The sequence below is a fragment of the Microcaecilia unicolor genome, chromosome 6 (genome assembly GCF_901765095.1).
Source record: "Microcaecilia unicolor chromosome 6, aMicUni1.1, whole genome shotgun sequence".
Classification (NCBI taxonomy): domain Eukaryota; kingdom Metazoa; phylum Chordata; class Amphibia; order Gymnophiona; family Siphonopidae; genus Microcaecilia; species Microcaecilia unicolor.
In genome coordinates this window covers 121,692,353-121,718,231 of record NC_044036.1, presented here as the reverse complement: position 1 = coordinate 121,718,231, position 25,879 = coordinate 121,692,353, and the positions used below count along the sequence as shown (strand labels likewise).

Sequence of the window (25,879 nt, the reverse complement as noted above, 5' to 3'; positions counted from 1 at the left end):
ACAACTGAACACCATTACCATAGCACTTAATGGTGAAGGGGGGCACCTACATGTGGGTACAGTGGGTTTTGGGGGGGGTTAGAGGGCTCCCATTTACCACCACAAGTGGTACAGGTAGGGGGGATGGGCCTGGGTCCATCTGCCTGAAGTGCACTGCATTACCCACTAAAACTGCTCCAGGGACAGGACTTGTTGCTGCTGTATAACCTTGGCACAGTAGTTCACAACGTAAGACTAATCTCGCTCAAAACGTCCTTTATTTCAATAACCGTGTTTACTCACAGTTAACTGCAGATCAGAGGTTGTGCCCCACTGGCAACGAGTCTCCCTGGTACTAAGATTAGCAGTAGGTCAGAGCTGGCAGAATGGTGTACAATGCCCTCTTTCAGCAACATTCAAGGTATGAACTAAGTTCTGTGGAGGCAAGATGGCGGATTAGGAGCGGACGCGTTCGAGTGAGTTCCTGACTCTCTGAGGCGATTTGTTGCTGGCGAGATAATCCTACCCCGGATAATGGGGAAAAGGAAGGGGAAACCCAGGGATGTGTCCTCTTCGATACCTGGAAAGATTCCCACTCCTCGGCAATTCACCTTGGAGCAAGTCGGTCTCCTCCCGCAGGCTGTGCAATTACTCTCTTCGGATCGACCCGCTGAGGTCTCGGTGGGTCACAGCGATGGAGCAGTCTCCAGAAAATCCAGTGCCTCCGCAACCCGGAAGTAGTATTCTTGCCGAGGCAGGAACGGTTGTTCCCGAAGAGGAGAGAAACAACTCGTCCCAAGGAGGTGCCTCGACTATTTCTACCCCGATAGCAGGAAAATCGACCTGGAGGGTTACTGCCACCTCGACCCCCATGCTTTCGGGGTCTACATCCGTAGAACGTGCGGAGATTTCAAGACCAGCTGTGGTGACCCTGGAATCCCTATGGGACGCGATTCAGGGGATGAATTCCCTACTCACTAAGGTAACTAATTCATTTTCTATAGAAATTACCAATTTGAAACAATCACAACAAAATATAATGGAAAAAATACAGGGTCAAGAGAATCAAATTGGAAGCTTAAAGGTGGAACTTTCTAATCTACAGTTGTTTGCGGGTGAAGTCTCCAAAGAGAGAGAAATACTGAGAAGAAAACTTGAATTTTTTGATAATCAGGGGAGGAAAAATAACTTACGCTTTACAAATTTTCCTAAAGCACCCCTGACTTTACCTATATACTTTCTGGAAATATTAAAAATTCCAACTGAAGCTTTTCCTCCTATTAATAAACTTCAATATCTAACTGGGATTAAGAGACCAACTCAATAGGCTGCTCAGAATCCGCTTGAAAACCTGACGGACTTTTTGGAGAATTCATTAGACACTGTGACAGAAAGAACAACCCTTTTGGTTTCATTTGCGATGGAACTTGATAGAAATAATGTTTTCAAACTGTATTTTAGACATTTAAATGAAAAATTTCTGGGGGAACAAGTTCGTATTTACCCGGATTTAAATAAAGAGACTCAATTGCGGAGACGAGAATTTATGAGGCTTAGGCCTAGAGTAGTGGCTTTAGGTGCTTTATTTGTGTTAAAATTTCCATGTCGCTGCATTGTATCTCTTGATTCAGTAACTTACATATTTCTTGATCCCCTCAAAATGAAACTTTTCATTAGCTCTAGAGAGAATAGTGGAACTCAAACCTGAATGTTCAATAGGTTTATCGCTGATATCCGGCTGTGAGAATATTGCGTGCCACCGCTCTTAGGACATTATTTGTTATATATATTCCTTAAAAATTTTTCCTTGTATCTAGCCTCGACTTTACATTGTGGTCTAAAAGAATATGATTTATTTCCTTAAATTGTGAATTCACTTTATGATATTTGCTTTTTTCTGACATTTTAGTTGTAACGACTGAATGTAAAATAAAAGTTAATTAAAAAAAAAAAAAAAAAGAACTAAGTTCTGTAACGTGGTTAACACACGAAAGGGATCTAAAACGGACTTACAAAAATGGCCACTACCGCATGGACTACTGGAAACAAAACAGGGCACACTCTGACCCAGTAAGCAGAGGGAAAAGCACCATGGGAGAAGAGCCTACCAACTACCAACATCGTGAGACTGTAACACAAGCTAGTGAAATCACGGAGCCCAATACCCTACACCCACCACAATGCAATGCTGATGTGACCCTGCAGTGCACCCGAGAGCCACATCTGACCCAGGGAAAGGCTGTGAGAGGATCGACACATTCTGCTGTCATGGAGGTGGGTACGGAATTTGAGGGTGGCATAGAGGCTGGGAAATAAGGTTTTTGCAAGTGGGTTTTTTTTTGGTGGGAGGGGGTTAGTGACCACTGGGGGAGACAGGGGAGGTGATTCCCGATTCCCTCCGGTGGTCATCTGGTCATTTAGGGCACTTTTTTGGGACCTGTTTGTGAGAAAAAAGGGTCCAAAAAAAGTGTTCTAAATTCTCGCTAAAACGCCTTTCTTTTTTTCATTATCGGCCGAGCGCGCCCATCTCTGCTTGGCCGATAACCACGCCCCAGTCCCGCCTTCAACACACCTCCGACACGCCCCCGTCAACTTTATTCGTTCCTGCGACGGAGTGCAGTTGAAGACGACCAAAATCGGCTTTCGATTATACCGATTTGGCCGCCCACGGGAAACGGACGCCCATCTCCCGAACATGGGCATTTTTCTCCTTTTGAAAGTAAGCAGGATAGGCACCTACGCCCACCCAATGCACGCCATATTGGAGTTACCGGCCGGTTACCGCATGGCCCTTGCAGTAATTTCAATTTTGGTGCGCGTCTGCTATGTGCATCTGAAAAGTATTTTTTATTTTCTGACATGCGGCAGCTACGCGCGTCAAGTGGAATTTGATGCGTGTAGACCATTACCGCCCGATTACCACGTGAGACCTTAACGCTAGGTCAATGGCTTGCTGTAAGGTCTCAGACCCAAAATGGACATGCGGCAATTATTGTAGGTGCACTAAAAATTAATTCTGCGCGCGCCCAAAACAAGCATCTATACTATCACGGGCCATTTTTCAGCGCACCTTAGTAAAAGGACCCCTAAATCATCTTGTTAAGCACATTTTTCATTCAATTAGGTTTTTTGTAGATACTGAATAACTTGAGTAGCTTTTGAGTGAACATTCCTCTGTGATATCCTATCATAGTTATGAAAACATTTTCCAAAACAAAAAAAGAATTAGAGGACAACATTTAAAGTATCCAGTCCTTGTATGGGTAGACTGTCAACAAAATCGGGCTTCTGGTATAGAACTTTGATAAAAGTTACATACAAAGGGGCTAATTTTTGAAACAGAAAAACATCCAAAAAGCGGCACAAAGCAGCAGATGGACATGTTTTTGTCAAAATGTCCAAATTTTAAGACAGTTTTCTAAATCTCAAGGGTGTGTGGGGGGGATGAGATTTGGGCATTCCAAAACATGGACATTTTTCTGTCATAATGGAACAAAACAAAAACATCCAGGGCTAAAAGCTGGATGATTTGGTGTAGACCTGTTTCAATCATGACTAGGTCACAAAAAGGTGCCCTAAATGACCAGATATCCACTGGAGGGATTAAGGCACAGCACCCCTTACTCCCCCAGTGGTCACTGACTCCCTCCCATCCTCCAAAGATTGAAAGAAACCAGTACATACCAGCCTCTAAGATAGCTTCAGATGTTATGGCTAGTCCTATTTGGGCAGCAAGCAAATCCCTGGAGTAGCCTAATGGTCGGCGTAGTGCACTGTTGAGAAAGGGACCCAGGAACATATCCCACTCTAACTGGTATACTTGTGGTGGAATGTGTGAGCCCTCCAAAAACCACCAAAAACCTACAGTACCTGGCCCAGAGTACTTTGAAGAACAGGATCCTCCTCTACACACCTCCAAGGTCACAAGTCCTCCCAAGGAGTATCCCTATACACATCCTCCCCAGAGGACATCACACGATGTGATAACTGCAAACCAGTCTTCTCTGGAATACCCCCACATTCTTGAATGCCCTCCTTGAAAGGCTTTGCTTAACTCAAGACTATCTCTACTTCAGGAAGCAGGTGAAAGCTTGGCTCATCAACCAGGCTTTTAACTGAAGAAGTAACTAACTTGCTAGTCAAACACACACACACACAAGGAATGACACCAGCTGCACACACTATAGCAGAACATGTTTATCCACTTCTACCCTAGCTAATATTCAAACCTTTCTGACCTCATTTGTAACTTTCTTCAAATTAATGCCTTATTTTCTTACTTCTGTTACTCTGTCTTATCTATCTTATGTTCCATTTTTGCTTACATCCTGTGCTGTCTATTAAAGTGTTTTATTGTGTATTGTGTTGACACTGTAATGTAACATAGTATGCCATACTTTTGGGCTCATTTTCGAAAGAGAAGGACACCCATCTTTCGACATAAATCGGAAGATGGGCATCCTTCTCACAGGGTCGTCCAAATCAGTATAATCGAAAGCCGATTTTGGACATCCCCAAGTTCTTTCCGTCGCAGGGACGGCCAAAGTTCAAGAGGGCGTATCAGAGGCGTAGCAAAGGCGGGACTTGGGCGTGCCTAAAACTAGGACGTCCTCGACCCATAATCGAAAGAAACAAGGATGTCCCTGACGAACACTTGGACAGCTTTACCTGGTAGTGTTTTTCTTACGACCAAGGCACAAAAAGGTGCCCAAAATGACCAGATGACCACCAGAGAGAATTGGGGATGTCCTCCACTTACTCCCCCAGTGGTCACTAACCCCCTCCCACCCTCAAAAAACATCTTTCAAAATATTGATTGCCAACCTCAGATGTTATACTCAGCTCCATCTCAGCAGTATGCAGGTCCCTGGAGCAGTTTTAGTGGGTCCAGTGCACTTCAGACAGGCGGACCCAGGCCCATCCCCCGCTACCTGTTACGTTTATGGAGGAAACAGCGAGCCCTCCAAAACCCACCGCAAACTCACTGTACCTACATGTAGGTGCCCCCTTCACCCGTAAGGGCTATGGTAGTGGTGTACAGTTGTGGGTAGTGCGTTTTAGGGGGGGGGGGGTTGGGGGCTGAGCACACAAGGTAAGGGAGCTATGTACCTGGGAGCAATTTATGAAGTCCACTGCAGTGCCCCCTAGGGTGCCCGGTTGGTGTCCTGGCATGTCAGGGGGACCAGTACACTACAAATGCTGGCTCCTCCCATGACCAAATGGCTTGCATTTGGTTGTTTCTGGGATGGACATCCTTGGTTTCCATTATCACCGAAAATCAGAAACGACCAAGTCTAGGGACGACCATCTCTAAGGATGACCAAATTTCAGGATTTGGGTGTCCCTGACCATATTATCAAAATGAAAGATGGACATCCATCTTGTTTCGAAAATACGGGTTTCCCCGCCCCTGGATGGGGACGTTTTACGAGGACGTCATCAAAACTTGGACGTCCCTTTCGATTATGCCCCTCTTTGTATTTTTACTGCTGTAATTGTCTATTGCTTATGTTTGACTTATTCTTGATGTATACCGCCTTCAGTGAATTCTTTCAAAAAGGCTTTATTGCCGAATCTCAGTGGAGGGAGTGACTTTGAGTCCCCCTGTTGGCACGACCCCTCCAAGACCCAGAAATAGTAATGCTTCACTATGGAGGTCAATAATGGAAACGCCCGAAGTGGGTTAGGATTTTCATTTGACCCGAGGAGGTCCTGGCGCAGCATCGACTCGGATAATAAACCAACTGGAGCAGTTTCTGTGGAGAAATTGGACTTGGTGAAGCCAATAATGTCGTAATGGACGTACTGTAGGAACTGCAGCAGAATGTGAATAACTCTCTTCTTCAGATGTTTAAAATTTTTCACTATGTGAGTTAAAGAATTTATATTAATACTTATCTAACAAAGTGGAAGTCCAAGATATAGAAATAGAGACTTTGATTATGGAAATGGCTTCTCTATGAAAATCAGATAATTTGGTAATGAAGAATAGTTATTTCTTGTAAAAATTGGAATTTCTGGAGAATCAATTAAGGGAAAATAACTTGAGAATGATAAATTTACCTATAATATCCTATATATCAGTTACTGAATTCTTGAAGAAATATTTCTCTGATACTTTGCTAATATCTTCTGATAGCCACCTCTTTAAAATTTTCTTTATCAGAGAAAAGAGATGTAAGTTTTACTGACATTTTGGAAAATTCAGAAGTTATATTATTAGTGACTTTCATCTTTGATTTAGATAGGAACAATGTTTTGAAATTGTATTTCCGATACATGGTTGATAGTTTTTTGGGTTCAAAGATGCATATATTTCCTGACACATCAAGGGAATCGCAGACTGGGAGGTGTGAAGTCTTGGCTTTTAAGCCAGGAATCACTGCCCTAGGTGGGACCTTCCTAGGGCGATTCCCTTGTAAGTGTTTTATTTCATTATTACTTATTTGTTTGAACCTACGAAATTATAACAGTTGTGGAAACAGATGAAGAATCCTCTGCAGCAACTTCCTTCAGTCCACTGTACCGGCTGCAATAACCGATTAACCTTCCTCCCTCAGAAAATGTGAAGTGTAAGATTAACCATTTTGAGTTTTTCTTATTTTATTTAAGATTGTTTTCCTGATGTTGGATCTTCCAATTGTGGACAATTATGTAAATATATATTGTTGAGAGAAAATGTTTTCCTTTTTATATTAATTTCTGTATTTCCTTACATTTATGTGATAAATGTGAATGTAATTAAGTAAAATGATAAAATAAAAAAAAATAAAAAAAGTAAATGCATGCTGCATGCTTGGGTGGTCTCTAACGAACCTTTGTACATTAACCCCTGGATTCTATATACTGCGCTTAGATTTAGGTGCTGAAATCAGCACGTTACTTAATTGGCTTAACGAGCTAATGAGCGCTGATAACAGCACTTATCAAGCAATAATGAGCACTAATTGGCACTGATTAGAATTTAGGTACACAACTCGTTAAGGGTATTTTGTAACGATGTGCACCAAATTTCTAACGTGTGGAGGCAAAAAGGGGCGTGGTTATGGACGGTGAAATGGGCGTTTCATGGCGTTCAGAAATTTAGGCGCCTAGTTATAGAATATGGCCCAGTGTGCCTAAACCTAAGCACTGAGATTTACACCAGGTTTTCATTGGCATAAATGGATTAACGCAGATATCGGCGATGAAATATCGACTAATATTCTATAACCGGCACCTAAATCTGTATGTGGCACCAATTGTTTAGGCATCATATATAGAATCTCCTCCTAAATGGCAAAACTTGATGATAGCAGAGACTGATTGGCTAAAGAGAACCTCCATTAAATCGCAAGCTAATTGGAAAAATCAATACTGCACCTTATGGAATAAATACAGTGATGCTTAAAGTAACCCTAGTAACCAGTTTCCCCCTGTTCACTTAAAAATTACCTGCTGGCTGAAATGGGAGGTGGATTGGGTTTGGTGGGGGAACTGGTGGGAGAGGAATCTTTAGGGAGGCTAAAACAAGGAAAAATGACAATCCTGTATTTTGTTAGAACATGTTAACAGTTATTTTTGTTATCTTGAATGTATTGATGTGTTATAGATTTTAAATGTTTCTTATTTGCTGGAATGCTAATAATGAAATTAAAAAAAAAAAAAAAAAGAAGCAAGACTGGAAATCTTTGACATTAATGTCTTCAATACTTTGCAAATTACCCTTCTGGCCTGCAGTAACAAGCTGATAATATGCATGCATTTTTATTTTTCTTACGTTCTCAGTTATTTGGTAAGCAGTTAACATGTGAATTAGTCTGCACTGTTAGCACACAACTGCAACAGCAGTTACCATGCTAGCTGACCTAAATGCATGCCAATTCACAGGCATGGAACAGGGCAGAAAATGAGTGGGCCATGGCCAGGGAATGGGCATAGAATGCAGCTTACAGTAAACGCATGCACGCCATCAGTGCTGAAGATAGTGCTGAATAGGAGGGCGTTCTAAGCAAGAACTAACATTTAGGTCCCCTTTTACCAAACTGCAGCAAAAGGGGGCCGACGGCTGGCATCGGCGCATGTTTTACACACGTGCAGAGGCCCCTTTTACCACAGCTGGTAAAAGGGAAGTGTCGCCTTCCTGCAGGAAATGGCCGTACAGCAAGTAAAGCACTTGCCGCACGGCCATTTCAGGGGGGAAGCCCTTACCGCCACCCATTGAGATGGTGGTAAGGGCTCCCGCATTAACCCGGTGGTAGCCAGGCAGCACGTGGCACTGACCGATTACCGCTGGGTACACTTCGGTGCTACAAAATTAAATAATACTTTTGTAGCACCAGAAATGACGGTGCACTAGGGGTAGAAAGTGCCACCAGGCTGCTGCAGTAGCCCAGCAGTACTACCTGCATAACGAGCGGTAAGCCTGCATTGGGCTTACCGCAACTTAGTACAAGGAGCTCTTAGAGACTCCTTTCTACTCTGTCCACCAAACTCTAAAAACATAGTATACAAATCTGTTCTATCTGCAGATTTCTCATATATTGGAACCAAGTCCTGTTGGACGTCATCCTGACTACCTACAATTCCAAAAACTACTGAAATCCCATATCTTTCAAACTCATTTCAAAACCCATCCCATAAGTCCAGACTACAATTAAACAGCTGGCAGTTCCAGTTTCCTGTTCTCTCTAAGCCCCCTTTGTGCACAAAATTAACAGTTCTTTTTATGATCCCTCAATTTTTTCAATACACTCTGCAATTCTTAGCTAACATAAAATATTATTTCAATAGTGTTGTACTTTACTACTCTGTGTCATTAATACAATTTGTACATCATATTGAATTCGAACCCATTTTGGGGATAATGTAGGATATAAATGTAATAATAATAATATACAGAGTATGTACTTAAATGATTAGATGCCTAGTGAAATTCAGATGGGCTTGCAAAATGTGACTATTCATAATCCTTTCCTCTCATCTCAAATACTGTCCAATTTTTGTTAGAGTGTTTTTAAAACCTACAAAAAAATCTGATATGCAGTTTGTGAAGGGAATGAAGCCTGAGGAGGAAGTACTGACTGACACACAAAAGAGGAAGGCACTTAACTGGCAGGATATTCACATCATATATAAATACTTACTATGAACCTTCAGAGTGTATTTCCTCTCCGTGCTTCCAGCTTCATTGACTGCCACACATACATACTCTCCGTTGTCAAGCGGTGTCACTGCAGCAATAACCAGTAAAGTTCCATTCTCCAGAAAGGAAATACCAGGCTCATTACCTGTCAGTTCTTTCCCATTACGGAGCCATTTTATCATAGGCTTTGGGACACCTAGTGACAAAATGTGGTAAAAATAGAATGCTAGAGAGGTTTTTAAGGTATTAAGAAGGAAATACAGCGCTGCAAAAATGCTGAACAAAGAGATTTGCATTCTGGCACCAAGCAGCCTTTGAAGGTACACAAGATTAGGGTGGTGGGAGCAGGAGAGCAAACATGTGGAATCCTATGTTCTGATGTCTTTTAGAGGATACTCAGTGAACAGTGAAGGCCGCACTGTCTCAGTGTAACTTCGGCAGGCTACCATGTGAAAGACCCAAGTTTAAATCCCAGACCCAAGGTCAGGAACTATTTACTGTGCAGGGCCAAGGGAGTCTCAATGATCATGGAACAGTGACATCTACTGGCTGGATTCAGAATGCATATGTACCTGGTACAAATGGGAGCCATAGACTGGCCTCTAGTCAAGGATTACTGCTGTAATAGTTGGGATAATGGTGACTGCAGAGGCGTAGCTAGATTGGTCACCAGGGGAGTGGCCGCTCCGCCAAACGGACTTCCGATGGCGACGGCGCCTATTTTTGACGCAATCTGTCGCATTTAAATTAAGCACCGGCACCATCAGCAGTCCGCTCTCCACTCCCCCCGTGCCCTCAACCAGGCTATGCTTCTAGGTGACTGTGAAAGTGGGGGTTATAATGGAAATAAACAACCGTAGAGGCTGGTTCCACATGAGCTGAGAGCCCAAAGGAGTAAGCAAAAATGGCCAGGCCAAAAATTATAATAAACAAGCTTTTCTGCCATCTATTCATGTATTAACTATTAGATGCAGCATTTGAGCAGGAAGGGAAGAAAGCCCACTGAGACTACCTTGGACATCCGCTTCACTTCATCAAATATTTGCAATGGCCATTTTTATATTTAGGCCAACTGCATTTTGAAAACGAGCACAGTATGGTGAACATTTGCGTACCTTTTGCTGGGCATGGGAATGCGATGCGCTGATTGGCCACTCTCTCTTGAAATGGAGTATTGAAAGGAGGTTCTGAATCTTCTACAGTTGGTGGTTCTGAATAACAAAGCAACAGTCATTTACAACAACTACACGGCAATTAAAGAACTGAAAAAGCATCATTGTGACCACTGTGATCTTCATCCTACCTAAACAGTACAAGGTTCACAGGGCATGGTTAATTTTACTGTGGTTTATGAGAACTGACAAAAAAAATCCAGTTGGAGATTGTGATATAAACAAACCCCACTTTTCCGCCCCTGCTTCCTGAGAAACCCAGATTGCCTCACCCATCTGATTTTTAGTGAGGGGTTTATAGAAAAATGTGAAAAATGTACAGATTTTCAGGATGCAGGATGCTAATCTCATTAATGTCTATGTGCACAGGGCATTAAGCTAAAGACCTTAGGGCTGATATTCAGACAGTAGGAGGGGGTCCAGCTAATTCCAGTGGTCGACAGTCAGCCCGGATAGTCAATGCCGGGCCATTTCTGTTGACAGGCATCGAATATCCGGTTTATTTTTAGCCAGTTCAAAATTAACCAGCAAAATTGATATTCAATGATAACTGGTTAAATTTAAACCGGCAAAAGATATGCCAGCTATTTAAGCGGCCCAATATGTCCCCCTACAATAGCTGGATATGAATTGAATATTCAGAGATAGCCAGCTATATCAAAAGCTATAGACAGTTATCTTCTAGGCGCTAACAGGGAATATATTCAGCAGGAGATAACCAACTATCCAGTGGCGTTCCTAGGGGGCGGACACCCGGGGCGGCGCCCCACGCCCCCCCCCCCCCCCCCCCCGTTTTTTTTTTGTTACATTTGTACCCCGCGCTATCCCACTCATGGCAGGCTCAATGCGGCTTACATGGGGCAATAGAGGGTTAAGTGACTTGCCCAGAGTCACAAGGAGCTACCTGTGCCGGGAATCAAACTCAGTTCCTCAGTTCCCCCGGACCAAAGTCCACCACCCTAACCACTAGGCCACTCCTCCACACAGCACCCCCCCCCCCCCCCCCCGATGCAGCACGGACCCCCCCCAGGTGCAGCACCCCCCCCCCCCGGGTGCACGCCGCTGGGGGGGGGGGTGCTGCGGCCCGCGCCTGCTCAGAGTTCGCTGACTTCGCGCATTCGCTGCAGCTCCCTCTGACCCGGATCAGGAAGTAACCTGTTCCAGGGCAGAGGGAGCTGCAGCGAACGCGCGAAGTCAGTGAACTCAGAGAAGGCGCGCGCCGCGGCACCCCCTAGCGGCGTGCACCCGGGGCGGACCGCCCCCACCGCCCCCCCCCCCCCCTTGGTACGCCACTGCAACTATCTCCCACTGAACATCGCTGGATAGCCAGATAAGGGACATTTAACCAGTCAGGTGTCGTTCCTGGCCAGTTAAATGGTTTTTGAATATTGAGGGCTTGATTATAAGCACCCCCCAAAGATATCATTTAAATATAATATTCTTCCTTTTGAACAAATGATTTAGGGGCCCTTTCACTGAACTGCATTGAGCACTTACTAGAGAATTTCTATAAAAGGCACCTAAAGTTGGGCTAATTCTGTGACCAACTTTTGATGCAGAGAATTGCATTCTAATGGATGTATGATGCCTAAATGGGGCTGAAATGGTGAATCAGCGTGGAAATACACTTACATGCCCAGTTTTAGGATGATGACTAAGTGTATCCATGTACAACTGCGTAAGGAGAAAGGGTGGGAGGTTGACCACGGATATCAGAGACTGGAGAGGTGCAATCTGGAGTAAAAGTCATTTCTTGATAAAACGGCTCGACACAATGTTGTGTTTCAGCCGTTAGGCCTATGTCTGGAGTCTGTGAATGCGGGAAACGCCAAATGGCTGTGTGTACTGAAATACTGGAAGGTCTATATATGTAAAATTACATCCAATATCTTGATATGGTGAGATGGAAGGATGGTCATTAAAATGACCTTTGTTTAGTAAACAGCGTGTCTGACAGAGTGAAACTCAGTGGTCATCCACGTACAACTGCAACAGGGGCGTTCCCAGGGGAGCAGCATGAGTGGGTCAGGGGTGTTCCAGAAAATTGTGCACAGAATTATAGAATACTGCAGATGCACACCTAAATTGCACGCCAGGATTTACATCTGGTTTTAGTTGATGCAAGTCCTCGGCCCCAAAGCTGGGCACAGAATTCACTATTCTATAAAGAGTGCAGGGCACCATCCACTGAATCTGGCCTTTATTGCCTGGTTTACCATACATTAACTGCTAGGGCAGAGCTGCGTTAAGGGGTTATGCAGTGTTTTCACAGTTGCACTTAGCGCCGGGGCATTGCACAAGTGGAGAATGGTTGTGAAAGCTATTAATCTGCAAACGAACCTTTTCCGGAGATGGGAAGGCAGTAGAACTAGAGGACATGAAATGAGATTGAAGGGGGGCAGACTCAAGAAAAATGTCAGGAAGTACTTTTTCACTGAGAGAGTGGTGGATGCTTGGAATGCCCTCCTGCGGGAGGTGGTGGAGATGAAAACGGTAGCAGAATTCAAAAATGCGTGGGATAAACATAAAGGAATCCTGTTCAGAGGAAAGGGATCCTCAGAAGTTTAGCGGAGATTGGGTGGCAGAGCCGGTGGGGGTGCGGCTGGTGGTTGGAAGGCGGGGCTAGTGCTGTGCAGACTTCTACGGTCTGTGCCGTGAGGATGGCAGATACTAATCAAGGTCAGGTATACACAAAAGGTAGCACATATGAGTTTATCTTGTTGGGCAGACTGGATGGACCGTGCAGGTCTTCTGTCTCCTAAATAGGAGATGCTAAGTGCTTCTGCATTAACCATCAGCAGGTATCGCACATAAATCTGAATATTAACACACAACCTGCAATAAAAAATAGTGGGAACGCCCCCATTAGGTGCCACATTAAATTTACAGCTACCATGCGGTAAAATCCAGGGTTAAGCCACAGTAACTGCAATTTTTACCACGGTTTGTATAAAAAATTAACTATTAAAATTACTTCTGGGAGAAACACTATCCGGCCGATATTCAAAACAATTTAATTGGCCAGAAATGGCCACCAACCAGTTAAATTGTTTGTTCATGGCTATCTGGCTATTTTCAGTGACACTTAACCAGTTACTTCAGCTAAAAATGACCAGTTAGTGCTGAATTCAAAAGCAGCTAAATTGTGGGCATTCCAGCGGTGGAGTCGGGTTAAGTGTCGATATTCAGCCCCTTACCACATAAGTAAATCGAACTACATCGATAGCAATCCTATCTTTAAGCGAATTGGCTTGGTCTATTGTTGGACAAGTATGAGGTGTTTTTGTTGCAGAGTAGGGGTAATCAGGTTCTCATTCGTAAGGCAGCCCCCTTGGGTAAAAAAACTCATTTTGAGGGTCTGGACTGTTTCTGACCCTACTTGTTGTCACGTTCTCGAGGGCCTTGGCATGCTGTCATGTCCTTGAGGCGGAACTGGGAATAGTGAGTCCTTGGACCCCTGCCGAGGAGCGGCAGAGGCAGGCAAGACCACCCTGGAGCGGAACACACGGAAGGGCCGGACTGGACCTCTGGATTGGGAGCAGGCAACTGGAACTAGCAGAACAGGAACCTCTTCACCTGCACTTAGCCACCGTTCCACTGGAGTTGAGCTCCAGCTTGCAGGCGGCCGGCAGGGCTTGCAGGACAAGGTGGAACTGGAATCCAGAGGACCCGCCCCGGGTCTAGGAAACACGAGGGAACAAACTATACTAGACTGCACCAAGCGCTGCACGCAGCCGCTAAGCCAGACACACCGGACAAACTAGACAGACAGAAGCTTATCAGGAGCAGGGACTAGGGCAGACATGCAAGCAGGGAAAAAGGGGAGACAGGGAATACCCACAGGGCAAACCCACTAGCTAGGTCGAGGCAGGTAACAGGATAAATCCCCCAGAAGATACACTCTAGCTAGACAGATACAGGAATCAGGATACATAAGCAGGGATCCGGATAAGCACACAAGATATAAAAGCAAGGTACAAGGTAGACACACGGGACAGAAGGTAGCTAGGCAGAGCGGAAAGCCGGATAGCCCTAGCTAGCCAAAACCAGGACTCAGGACGAACAAGCAGGGACCAGGATGTGCACACAGGATATACAAGGTTCAGGATGTGCACACAGAATATACAAGCAGGGAGTAGGGCCCGGATACGCTAGCTAGCCAGAACTAGGACTCAGAAGGGACAAGCAGGTTTCAGGATGTGCACACAGGATATACAAGCAGGGAGTAGGGCAGGCTGCAAACACAGACGGGGAAACCAGGGCTGAACAGCAGGCTCCAAACACAGACTAAAGGCAGAAAGGCTAGCAGCCCACGCAGAAGGGCAACCAGCCCACAGGTACTGGGAACAGAAGGGCACCAGCCCACACAGAAGGACAAGCAGCCCACAGGTACTAAACAGAAGAGCAAGAAGCCCACACAGAAGAGAAAGCAGCCCACAGGTACAAAACAGAAGAGCAAGAAGCCCACACAGAAGACAGGCTTAGAAGCAGCGCAGCAACACACTGACTAACCTGTAGGCCTCTGGGCATGACACCAGACAATGACACCATGCGAAGGCACTGACTGCAAGCACAAGCCTTCCTTATAAAGGAACTCACTGATGAGTCACCACCAGCAGGACAGAAGCAGGAAGTTCCTTGCCTCCAAACAGAGGCTTGACACCCAGAGGAAGTGATCCCAGAGGAAGGACAAGCAGGAGCCATCTTGGATACTGGCAGAGAAGAGGAGGCAGCCATCTTGGAAGAGGCAGCCCACACAGGTGAGGTCCAGTAAGGCAATCAGCACACAGAGCCAGAGAGATACTAAGACAGAGACAGACACAGAGACAAGCAGAAGCCAGCACAGCCACTGACTCCCAGAAACAGGGTAAGTATGAGGGTGGTCACGGCCACAGACGTGACACTTGTTCTGGCATTGGTGTAATTTTTTCCACCATATTATATTTCTGGAGAAGCAGAGGGTGAGCTCGTCCTCAAAATGCAAAAAAAAAGTTTTTATCTTTGTGGGGTCCCTATATACACACCCTTCCGCCCAGAGCCCAGAGTTTTATTTTGGTGTTTTGTTGTTGCTGTTTTTTGTTTTTTTTTGGGGGGGGGGGTAGTTGGGATGTTGTATTCATTTTGGGGCAGATGCTCTTTGTCTTTCAGGGGGGCTGTAAGACACAAAGCCCCCTCTGTGATTTTGCTTGATTGATGTATAGTAGTTACCAGTGTTGGTTGCTCTCTTCAGTTGCTTATTGTTCTCTTTTGTATAACTTGATACCTTAATAAAAAGATTTAACCGTAAGCAGTTTGGCTTATGTGGTAAGGGACCTGAATACTGATGTAACTGGCTATGTGTTAGCCAGCTCAAAAAAAATGGATATTCAATGCTTAAGCCCGGACAGGGCCTGGCATTGAATATCTTAACACCTGCAGCGGGTAGCAAAACGCTCACCGCTGCTCGCTGAATATCAGCCGGTATGGGTCCACATTTAAAAGCATTTATCTGGGTAACACCATCTGCTACCCAGATAAATGCTGCTAATTGTAGCCAGTCACAGATTTTCAGTGGCATTATAAAGACAGTGGAGGAGTAGCCTAGTGGTTAGTGTAGTGGACGTTGATCTTGGGGAACTGAGTTCAATTCCCACTGCAGCTCCTTATGACTGTGGGCAAGTTACTTAACCCTCCATTCCCCCCTGATACAAAATAAGTACCTGAATATATATATAAACCACTTTGAATGTAGTTGCAAAAACCTCAGAAAGGCAGTAGATCAAGTCCCATTTCCCTTTCCCTTTTACAAAGACGTGGTAAAAAGCGGCCTGCAGAAGTGTAGGCACATTTTTAGTCACAAGCTGGGCCATTTTTTACAATGGCTGGGAAAAAGGCTATTTTTTAATGGTCTTGGAAATGGGCCTGTACTAATATTAAAACTAGTGCGTGCCTATTTATGGCCTGAGCCCTTACTGCCACTCATTGACTTAGCTGTAAGGGCTCACGAGCTACCCACACAGTAACCATGCAGTGTGCCACAATGTGGGCACACAGCCAGTTACCACTGGGAACTTCCCCTGCGGTAGAAAATAGAAAATAATTTTCTACTGGCGGGATTCGGCACGCGCCAAAATCAAAATTACTGCCAGGCGCATGCGCCTCCCCAGCAGTAGTGCCAATTGGGCACATGCTACCCGTGCATTAGCCCTCCCGCGTCTTTGTAAAAGGGCCACATAATGCTGCAGAATATCATTGCAGATCCCCCCCCCCCCCCCCGACTATCCAAATAGTTCCAGGAAAATCCAGGAGTGGAGCTTGGGAAGTGCCAGAGAATATACAAATAATGGTGTTATTCAACGCTGGTATCCAAATAACTATCTGGTCAATTTAAGGCAGCAAACAAAAAGATGTCCTAAGTTGTCCAGATAATTATCCGGATACCGGTGTTGAATATCGTTACCATCGGGATAATGATATTGGTTGGCAACATACCCTGTTGTTTAGCACCAACATCTGGATAATGGCTTGTGCTCACTATTCAGGTGTACGCTTAAATGCCATGGCTAGCCTGTAAAAGAAATGCCAACCACCAAGTTTAAATATTTACAAATTCAGAATGAAGCTAAAAAAAAGTAACCCCCTAGAGTTTTTTACCGTTTTCTCAGCAACCACTTGAAATTTCAATGATAAATTTTACATACTTACTGTATTTAGTTATCATACTTACGTATTACTATTAAACAAACATTTAATTATCTTAAACTGTGTTGATGTTACTGACATTTTAGAGTTACTACCTAGTGATTTTGTGTTAAAAATGTTCAACCTAAATACAGTAAAATAGCGTCATTCAAACGATACCATTAACAATGTGTCAGAATTTCTCAGTCACTGTGAATGTTCAAAGTGTCCACCTCCAGACCTTCATTCGCTTTGGGAAATTATTAAAAGCCTTGTCGATTGGTCCCTGTGGCAGGCTGTCCCAGATCATCTGCGGCGCTTCCCTGAGTTCACCTATTGTTTGCGGCCTCTTATATTGCTCCACAGACAAAAGTCTACATCACTGTGACATCGTTGACAGTAAGCTACTACTCCATTTATTTTTTCAAATAATGGTAGTTTTACAGTGCAAACATTTTTGAACACACGAAATTCACTGGGTGGACAAGCTAAAAAGTTTGTAACGTCGCCATGTTTAAAGATAATCTTATTCCACTTGGCACATAAACGTAGATAGTAACAACAAATAAAACTGTAAAATTTCACATTGAAATTCCAAGCAGTTGCTGAGAAAACAGCAACAAACTCTAGGGGGGTTATTCTATGTTTTTATGACCCTGGTTTGTTTTAAGTGGGTTTTACAGAGAGACAGATGGACTGTAATAAGCCTTCTAATTTAATTATAGCAAATTACCTTGGACTTGCACAGTAATCTCTGCTTCATCTCGGCCAGCTATATTACTAGCAACACACTTATAAACACCGGAGTCTGAAAGCTGGACATTTTCAATGCTCAGTGTTCCATCCTTAGCAGCACTATACTGTCCCCTGTCAATCAGCACTGCACTGCCATCTTTAAACCACGTGATTTCTGGGGGAGGAGTTCCTTGGGCACTGCAGGGAATGTCTACTGGATGGCCAACTGGAACTTTCATTACACGAGGAGCATGCTGGATTCTTGGAGGCACTAGAAGGAAACAAAATGTTGCTAAAGACAGAGATCACATTGATGGCTTATGGGGGGGGGGGGGGGGGAAACATTTTTCAGAGTTATCTTCTTAGGAAAGAACTTCCTTAGCAAACATCTGGCATTTGTGCATAGTTAAGGTCTTCTCTAGTCAAGATATTTAAGGATTCTGGATTTCACATGAGGCTTGATGAACTTGTCAAAGGTAAGATGCATACTGTCATGGTATTTTTTGGGAAATTTCACATAGAAGTTACCATGGGCACTGATCATTCACTCAAAGGACAGACTGGAGGTAGGTTAGTGAAACGGGAGCTTTACCTTTCACATTAGTACTCTGCACTGTGGCTCTGCAATGATCTCTCAGTAATGCCCTTATTTAATTTCAATGGGGCCGATATTCAGACCGTGGGAGGGAAGGAGGCATTCCTAAAACCTGGAGGGTAGGGGATGGAAGGGAGAGATGCTGGGAACCTGGAGAGGTAGGGAAGAGAAGGGTGGATGCAGGATGTCTTGGGGGGGGGTAGAGAAGGAAAGGGAGATGCTGGACACTGAGGGGGGGGGGGGGTAAGGAATAGAAGCTACTATCCTGTTTTGAATTTCTCGTTCATCTCTAAATTCAAAGAGAAACTAGCATTGTTTCAATTGCAGACTTTTCGACCAAAACAAATGCTCTCCATCCACAACAATTTGGTTTCCAAAACCTGTCTGGTAACTCTTTGGAATGAAACTAGAAGGCGTCCAGATGCAGAAAGATATACATTGATGCTCTTACTTGATGTGTTAGCAGCATTCAACCTTGTTAACCATTATTTTCTACTCACTGAACTGACATCTTTTGGAATTAGTGTCACCATTCTAGATTGGTTTGCATCATTTCTTTCTGGCTGATCCTTTTAATTTGTGATCAACAAGACTCTAGCTCTGTCCCTTCCCCTTTGACTATCGGAGTCCCTCAAGGCTCCACTTGGCCCCTGTTCTTTTTAATATTTTCATGAACCCTCTCGTGCTTCTCATTCAATCCCTTGGTTTAAGCCCACACTTCTTTGCAGGTGACATTTTATATCACGCGGACAGTACATCTCTTGATCTTGCCTCTCTGAACAACTACCTTGCTAAGATAAGTACATGGTTATCTTCTCATCAGATGGTTTTAAACCTCTCCAAGTGCCCTCCAACTGACTCATCGCCTACCCCAACAGCTTCACCTGTGTTTATGGGACAAATACCATTGTCAAGACAACTTAACCATCCGGAGTCATTTTAGATGCAGAGCATTTTTAAGAGGCTCATATCTCTGCAGCTGTTAAATCTTGTTACTTTGCACTCCAGAAAATACATTCACTTTGTTCATTGCTTTCTGAAGAAACAATTCATACATTGATCCATGCTTTCATCACCAGTAGGCTTGATTATTGTAACTTACTATTAAATGGGGTATGCAAACAGACCATACACTGCCTCCAGTGGTGCAAAACATGGCTATTCACTCACTCCACCACTCCCACCCATACAATCATGTTACGCCACTCTTTTCGCAATATCACTGGCTACCAGTGAGTTATTGTATTAAGTTTACAATCTTAGTTATTGCATTTAAAGTACTGAATGTAGGATTGCCAGCGTCCCTATTTGACTCACTAATACCGCTCCCTTTTGTGAGTTACCTTCGATCATGTCATGATAAATTTTTAACAATTCTTCCTCCTTTGCAACCATAATGGGAATCTTACAGATATTCTGCATTTTATATCCTGATCACTGTCCTGTGGAATTTGCTCCCTAAGCATATATAGCTGGAGTCTACAATGCCAAGATTTAAAGACTTATTTCTTCAGTAAGGCTTATAGTGAGGGCTAAACTGTATTCTACAGTATGGTGAACACTAGCGTTATATTTTTTCTTCTTTGTTATTTTTATATTTGAAATTGTAAACTGCTTTGGTGTGTAATTGAATTGCAGTATATCAAGCCTGTGCATAAAGAATAAAACATTTAAAAAATGTTGATCACATGAGTGAGTAGGGAAAGAGATGCTAGACACCTGGAGGGATAGGTAGGAGAGATGCTGATGCTGGAAGAGATGGAAATGTGCTGGACTATGGGGATAATGTGAAAGAAAAGGGGAAATATTGGACATGGTGGGGGGGGGTGTCTATGGAAGATATGGGGAAATACTGGATATGGGGCATAGAGAAATGGAAGACAAGGGGAAATGCTGGACTTGTGGCATGGGGCATGAGAAGAGAGGGGGATATGCTGGATACATAGCATACGGGGAGATAGAAAGAGGGAGGGAGTTAGTGAGAGGTTGAGAAAGGAGAGAGGAGAATGGGAGGGCTGGAGGGAGGCAGAATAAAAGCTATAGGTATATGAAGTAAAAAAAAAAAAAGAGGGAGATTGAGGACCAAATGGCGAGAAGGAGGGATGAAAACTCAGTGAATAGAGAAACAGAACAATAAATGGAAGAACTCTAAAAGTGAAAGATAAATATCAAAGATAGAAGTAGGGGAGAGAATTGGCGAATGGGCAGGAGACCCTGGAAACAGAATTAAGACAGTGGAAAGAAGAAAGCAGAGACCCAGAGCAAGACGATTAGAAAAATAAAATGGCCAAACAACAACTGTATTTGTCGTTTAGTAATTGGAATATATCAGGTTTTAGAATTTACATCTGCTATCTTTATATTTGCACAGTACAGGGGGAACTACATTGATGTTTCTATTTATCTGGCGTTGTACTGCATTCTTCTTGGCGTTTCAGTTTATTTTTTGATACATATTACTACTTTTAGTTTGTGGTAATTTATTCTGTACTTGGCGAAGCTCTATCTGTGTTCAAAGCCAGATATTCTGTTAGCATGGAGTTTCTATGTAGAGATCCATAGCACAGCAGCTGTCCAATTTTTCCAGTAGGCATACTGATTTTCTAGAGCCCTCTGAAATATTTATGATGCTGCCCTTTTCTGGGTAGGCTCCTTGTCGTCTGTGTTGTGGTCCTGAGTGACTTTTGTAGGCTTTTGTGTAACTTCATAATATGCCTGATACAGGAGAGGATTTATGTTGCTAAGATTGAGATGAAACTAGAATCAGGCTTTTTTTTCCCTATGGTAAGCTCTGTGGGGTAATATCCTAGTTCTGTTCTGTACCTATTGTTGGGTGAAGGAGATTTCTGTGGATGCAGAATATCCTATATAATAAAACGCACCTCTAACATTCTGAAGCTGACTGCATGGCTGAGGCATTCCTGCTCTATGTATCCATCTCCTGAATTGACATCACGTACTTCTGGGTTCGTCACAAGCAGAAGTGACCAACCACACGAGGCTTCTCGGCTTCAGAATGTTGGAGGTGCATTCTATTAAATAGGATTGGTCAGTTCCTTGAAGCACAGCCAGAGCTCAGCGTCCTGCACAGTAACGCTCAGACACCAGAGAGAGAGGGGGGGGCTGACACCAGAGAGAGAGAGGGAGGGAGGGGGGGGGGCCTGACAACAGAGAGGTGGGAGGTATCTCTGTCACACATACACACTCTCTCTCACAGTCAATGTCTTTCTCTCTCTCACTCTCACACACTGTCTCTCACACACTCTATGTCTCACACTGTATCACATTCACTATGTGTCACACAGTCACTCACACACTCTCTTGGTCTCATACACTCAGTCTCACAGAGAGTCTGTGTCTCACACACACACTCTCTCTCTCTCGCACACACTATATCTGTGTGAAACACAATCTCTCTCTCTCTCACACTGTGTCTCACATATGCACTTGCACACACTCTCATTCTCACACACACACTCTCTCTCTCTCACAGACACACTCGCACCCAGACTCTCTCTCTCTCTCACACACACACACTCGCATATTCACTCTCTCACACACAGTCACTCTCACATACACTCTCTCAAACATACACACTCCGAGGAAAACCTTGCTAGCGCCCGTTTCATTTGTGTCAGAAACAGGCCTTTTTTACTAGTATGTTTATAATTAACACCATGATGGCCCAATGTGCAGGATCAGGTGTCAGTATTTTGTATATTAGAGTGTTAGGATACATAATTTAAGTGCTATAATTTTTGTTCAGTATAACCAACAATTACAAAGTTTTCATTTATTATATAGCCTGACCAGTTTTCCGAGTGAAGGGATCCTCCCTTCCTCCCTGCTCCCTAACCAGAGCTCTGAGGGGGCCCTCCCTTTTGAGTGCCTTGGGGGTGGGGTGGAATGCTATCTCATTCCTTGCCTCCGGCAATAGATTGCCTTAAGCCACCGGAGGGGAGCCACACATGGCTTGAAGGTTTGCTTAGGTGACAGATACTCTTGTGTCATCCCTACATAAGGATAATAAACAAATACTCATACACTAAGAACTTTATTTTCAAAGTGGAATCAAACCAAAGGTAAACAAAGACGACTCACCATGGACATTTAATTTGACAGACTGAGTCACATTGCCAGCAATATTTGTAGCTACACACAGGTACATTCCACTATCTGAAACCTTTGTCTCGGTGATCTTCATTGACCCTGAGTTAAGAATGGTGTGTCTGCAATACAGAAGATACAATGATTTTAAGACTTCATTTATGCCACCAAACAAAACAAAAAGCAAATTACACTTAGATGCATTTGTAACACTTATGCATATCTTTCCAAATCCTGTTTCTCTCTGATTCCGTCTATAGTTTGTTTTCCTGGCATGCACAGTAACAATCTTGCTGTATAATCCTCAGAAAATTTGAAAGCCAGAAATGATCACATCCTATGTGGTCCAGCAGTTTTCTCTTTTGCTCCTTTGGTCTTCCATATCAATTGGAATGGACTTCAAATACAGCTCAGTGTCATGAGTCTTCGTTCGCAAGTACTTGGGTTCTTCCCTCCCCCCCCCCCCCCCCTCCTTGATTACCTCTTATAGACACCTTATTTTTCTTCTGCTGTCTGAGATATCTTACAGTACACGCAATATTCCTTAATGGTTATCATACGGCAAAACACATGAGATAAAAGTAATGGCTCTTTGTTCAGAGCCTCATGTCTATTCATGAGAACTTGTGCTTTACAAAATGCTACCATATAAATAAAAATGGATAGGCATATTCCAGGAACAATTTTTGTAGATGATCACAAAAGATGAACCCCTGGCAAAGAAATTAATTAGGAAATGGACTAACTCTTTTCCAATGCTTACTAAAATGTCTCAGATTTAGGGTTAAAGATGTAGGAACAGGCAAGCCCTCTATTACTTGATACAGAAATGTAGCTTCATGCTATGACACCTCTACCACCATACCACCATACTTACTGTACACCACCTTGAGTGAATTCCTTCAAAAAGGTGGTAAATAAATCCTAATAAATAAATACTTAAAGTAGGGATGAGGTTCATACTTTCAAAGGTACCTTGCGGCGGCGTGGGGGGTTGAAAGTGGCAGAGGGGGTCGGCATCTGGGGGAGGTGGGCTAAAATGTGCCCCCCCCACCTTGGGCTCTGGACCCCCCTCCCGCTGAGTTCTGGCTACACCCCTGCTTCAAAGACTTTAATGGGAAATAGCCTAGAGTACTTGAAGAACAGGATCTCCCTCTACACTCTCTCCAAAGGACATCACACAATGTGATACCCGAAAGTGAGCCATCTCCAGAGTAACCTCCACGCTCTGGAACACACTCCCTGAAAAGCTTTGCTTAACATAAGACTATCTCTACTTCAGGAAGCAGATGAAAGCTTGGCTCCTCAACCAGACCTTTAATGGAACAAGTAAATGACAACAGCTGCACATAGTATAGCAGGACACGTTTATCCACTCCTACCCTAGCCAAGATAATGTTCAAGCACCTTTGTGGCCTCAATTGCAACTCTCTTTAACTAATCCCTTATTTTCTTACTCCTGTTATTCTATCTTATCTATCTATATGTTCCATCTTTGCTTACACCCTATGCTGTCTATTAAAATGTTTGTGTATTGTGCTGACATTATAATGTAGCATGCCATGCCATACTTTGTATTGATGTTTGAATACTTTTACTGCTGTAATTTTATTGCTTATGTTTGACTTATTCTTGCTGTACACCGCCTTAAGTGAGGTAAATAAATCCTAATAAATAAATAAATAAGTTTCTTGGAAACCTGGCTCACTACATGGCACCCTGGTGAGACAACACTGAACGCATGAGAGCAGTGATTCTTAAATCACTCAATTATGATCACAAGTTGGGAGATTCTACAAGCTTTGCAAAATGGAAAACCTCTGGATTATAACAATAAAAAAGTGTTTTGTTTTCAATAATATTCTAATAAAGTGTCAGTGGGATGAAGAACCTTTTCCCCTATCTGCACCAGGCTGATTAAACTACAGATTTGTTTTAGCCTGTTATACCCAGCACAGCTCAAAATAATACATAACGGCACAGTGCAGCTTTTTGAAGCAGCGCCAGAGGAGACCAAATATATGGATCAACTAGCGTCAAATACAGAAGCTAATTCCTGAAAGCATAATGACTGATTGTAGTGATATAAATGGCATTGTAGCCTTGAGATGTAGGCCTCAGCTTGGACTCTATGGTGACAGAGCAGCAGCTTTGACCATGGTGAAGGATGCCACTGATTCTCATCATTAACTGAATTTTGGTATTTATATTAAGAGGATCACGTCACTGGATATTCTCAAACTAGGCCGGTATTCTTATCAGCTTCTGAGGGACTGTCCTGGCCTCTTTGGTTTATATCTAACATGTTGGACTTGAGCCTTTTTGTATGTGTGAGTAGTAACTCTTGTTTAGTTCTGGCTATGGCCTTGGCTGAATATTTCACGTATCTCCTAAAGTGTAATGGCTCTTGAGGGATATCTTTTCAGTTGACTCAGTGTTGAAGGTGCAAGATAGTTGTTGCCCCAATGTGTTGCTCCATATTCGACAGTAATAGTCTGCTATCATGTGGTTTTCAAGCTCCTTCAGAATTATCTGGCACCCCAAAAATCAGTTTGGTGTTGATGCTGCTCATTATGCAATAACGAGTATTTTTTCTGCTACGTACATTTTAGTATTGGACAGTATTAATTCCTTCTATCCAAGTTGAGTGTTGTTATAATGGGAGTTCAACAATATATTATCTTTTTAAGAGAGAATCAAGACCCTTTTGGAAGTAGCACCTATAGGTTCCACCACTAAATATAGCAGTTTAAGGATGGGGTTGAGAGAGGGTATGGTTATTAAGGGGGTTGAGGAAGGGGTAATACGGACAGTGTGTGGGAGTTAGGGATTGGGTGTGGGATGGAAGGGTATTTGAGAGCCCAGAAGATGCAGTTTAAGGCTATTACAACTAGGCTGGTATCCTAGGCTGGTAAAATGTTTTTTCTCTTGGGGGGGGGGGGGAGTGGAGGCTGGGACATCCCCCTGGTACTTATTTCACAAGTGCTTTATATGCATTGTACCATATAATTCACAGTGTTAATGTCATTTAAAGTAGTAACGTGGAATGCAGGGGGAGGGGTATTCATTCTCCTATAAAAAGGCAAAAATCTTACAACAAAAGACAGGTATCCACTGCCTTTTGCAAGAGACACATTTAGATGCTATCAAACATGTTTAGCTCTGCCGCTGGTGAATGGGTGAATATTTTGAGTCTCCTACCTGTAGGGAAAAGACAGGGGTACTAATATTAATTAAGAAAGGTATACAAAGAGGCATATTTTCAAAGCACTTAGCCTTCCAAAGTTCCATAGAAACCTATGGAACTTTGGAAGGCTAAGTGCTTTGAAAATATGCCTCAAAGTAACTCAAACTTCTAGAGGATGTCAAGGGCAGATTTCTAATTGCGTCGGTAACTTTGGATGGGAAAAATCTACTGCTTTGTAATATCTATGTGCCCAACTAGTTTGATAAGAAATTTTATATACATTTATTGAAGATAATGCATAGTTTTGGAGATCTGCCCAT

The 25,879-nt window shown here is 43.4% G+C and overlaps 1 protein-coding gene across 2 annotated transcripts in view; it reads right to left on the bottom strand.

Moving 5' to 3' along the window:
* The window catches only part of HMCN1 (hemicentin 1), a 672,624-nt gene that overhangs the window by 364,882 nt on the left and 281,863 nt on the right, over window positions 1–25,879 (bottom strand). For both annotated transcript variants that reach the window (XM_030206904.1, XM_030206905.1), the window contains exons 23-26: window positions 22,367–22,494; window positions 17,669–17,941; window positions 10,219–10,314; window positions 9,105–9,299 (exon numbers count right to left, since the gene is read on the bottom strand). In XM_030206904.1, coding sequence (XP_030062764.1) covers window positions 9,105–9,299; window positions 10,219–10,314; window positions 17,669–17,941; window positions 22,367–22,494 — 692 coding nt within the window. The remainder of the gene's footprint in view (window positions 1–9,104; window positions 9,300–10,218; window positions 10,315–17,668; window positions 17,942–22,366; window positions 22,495–25,879) is intronic.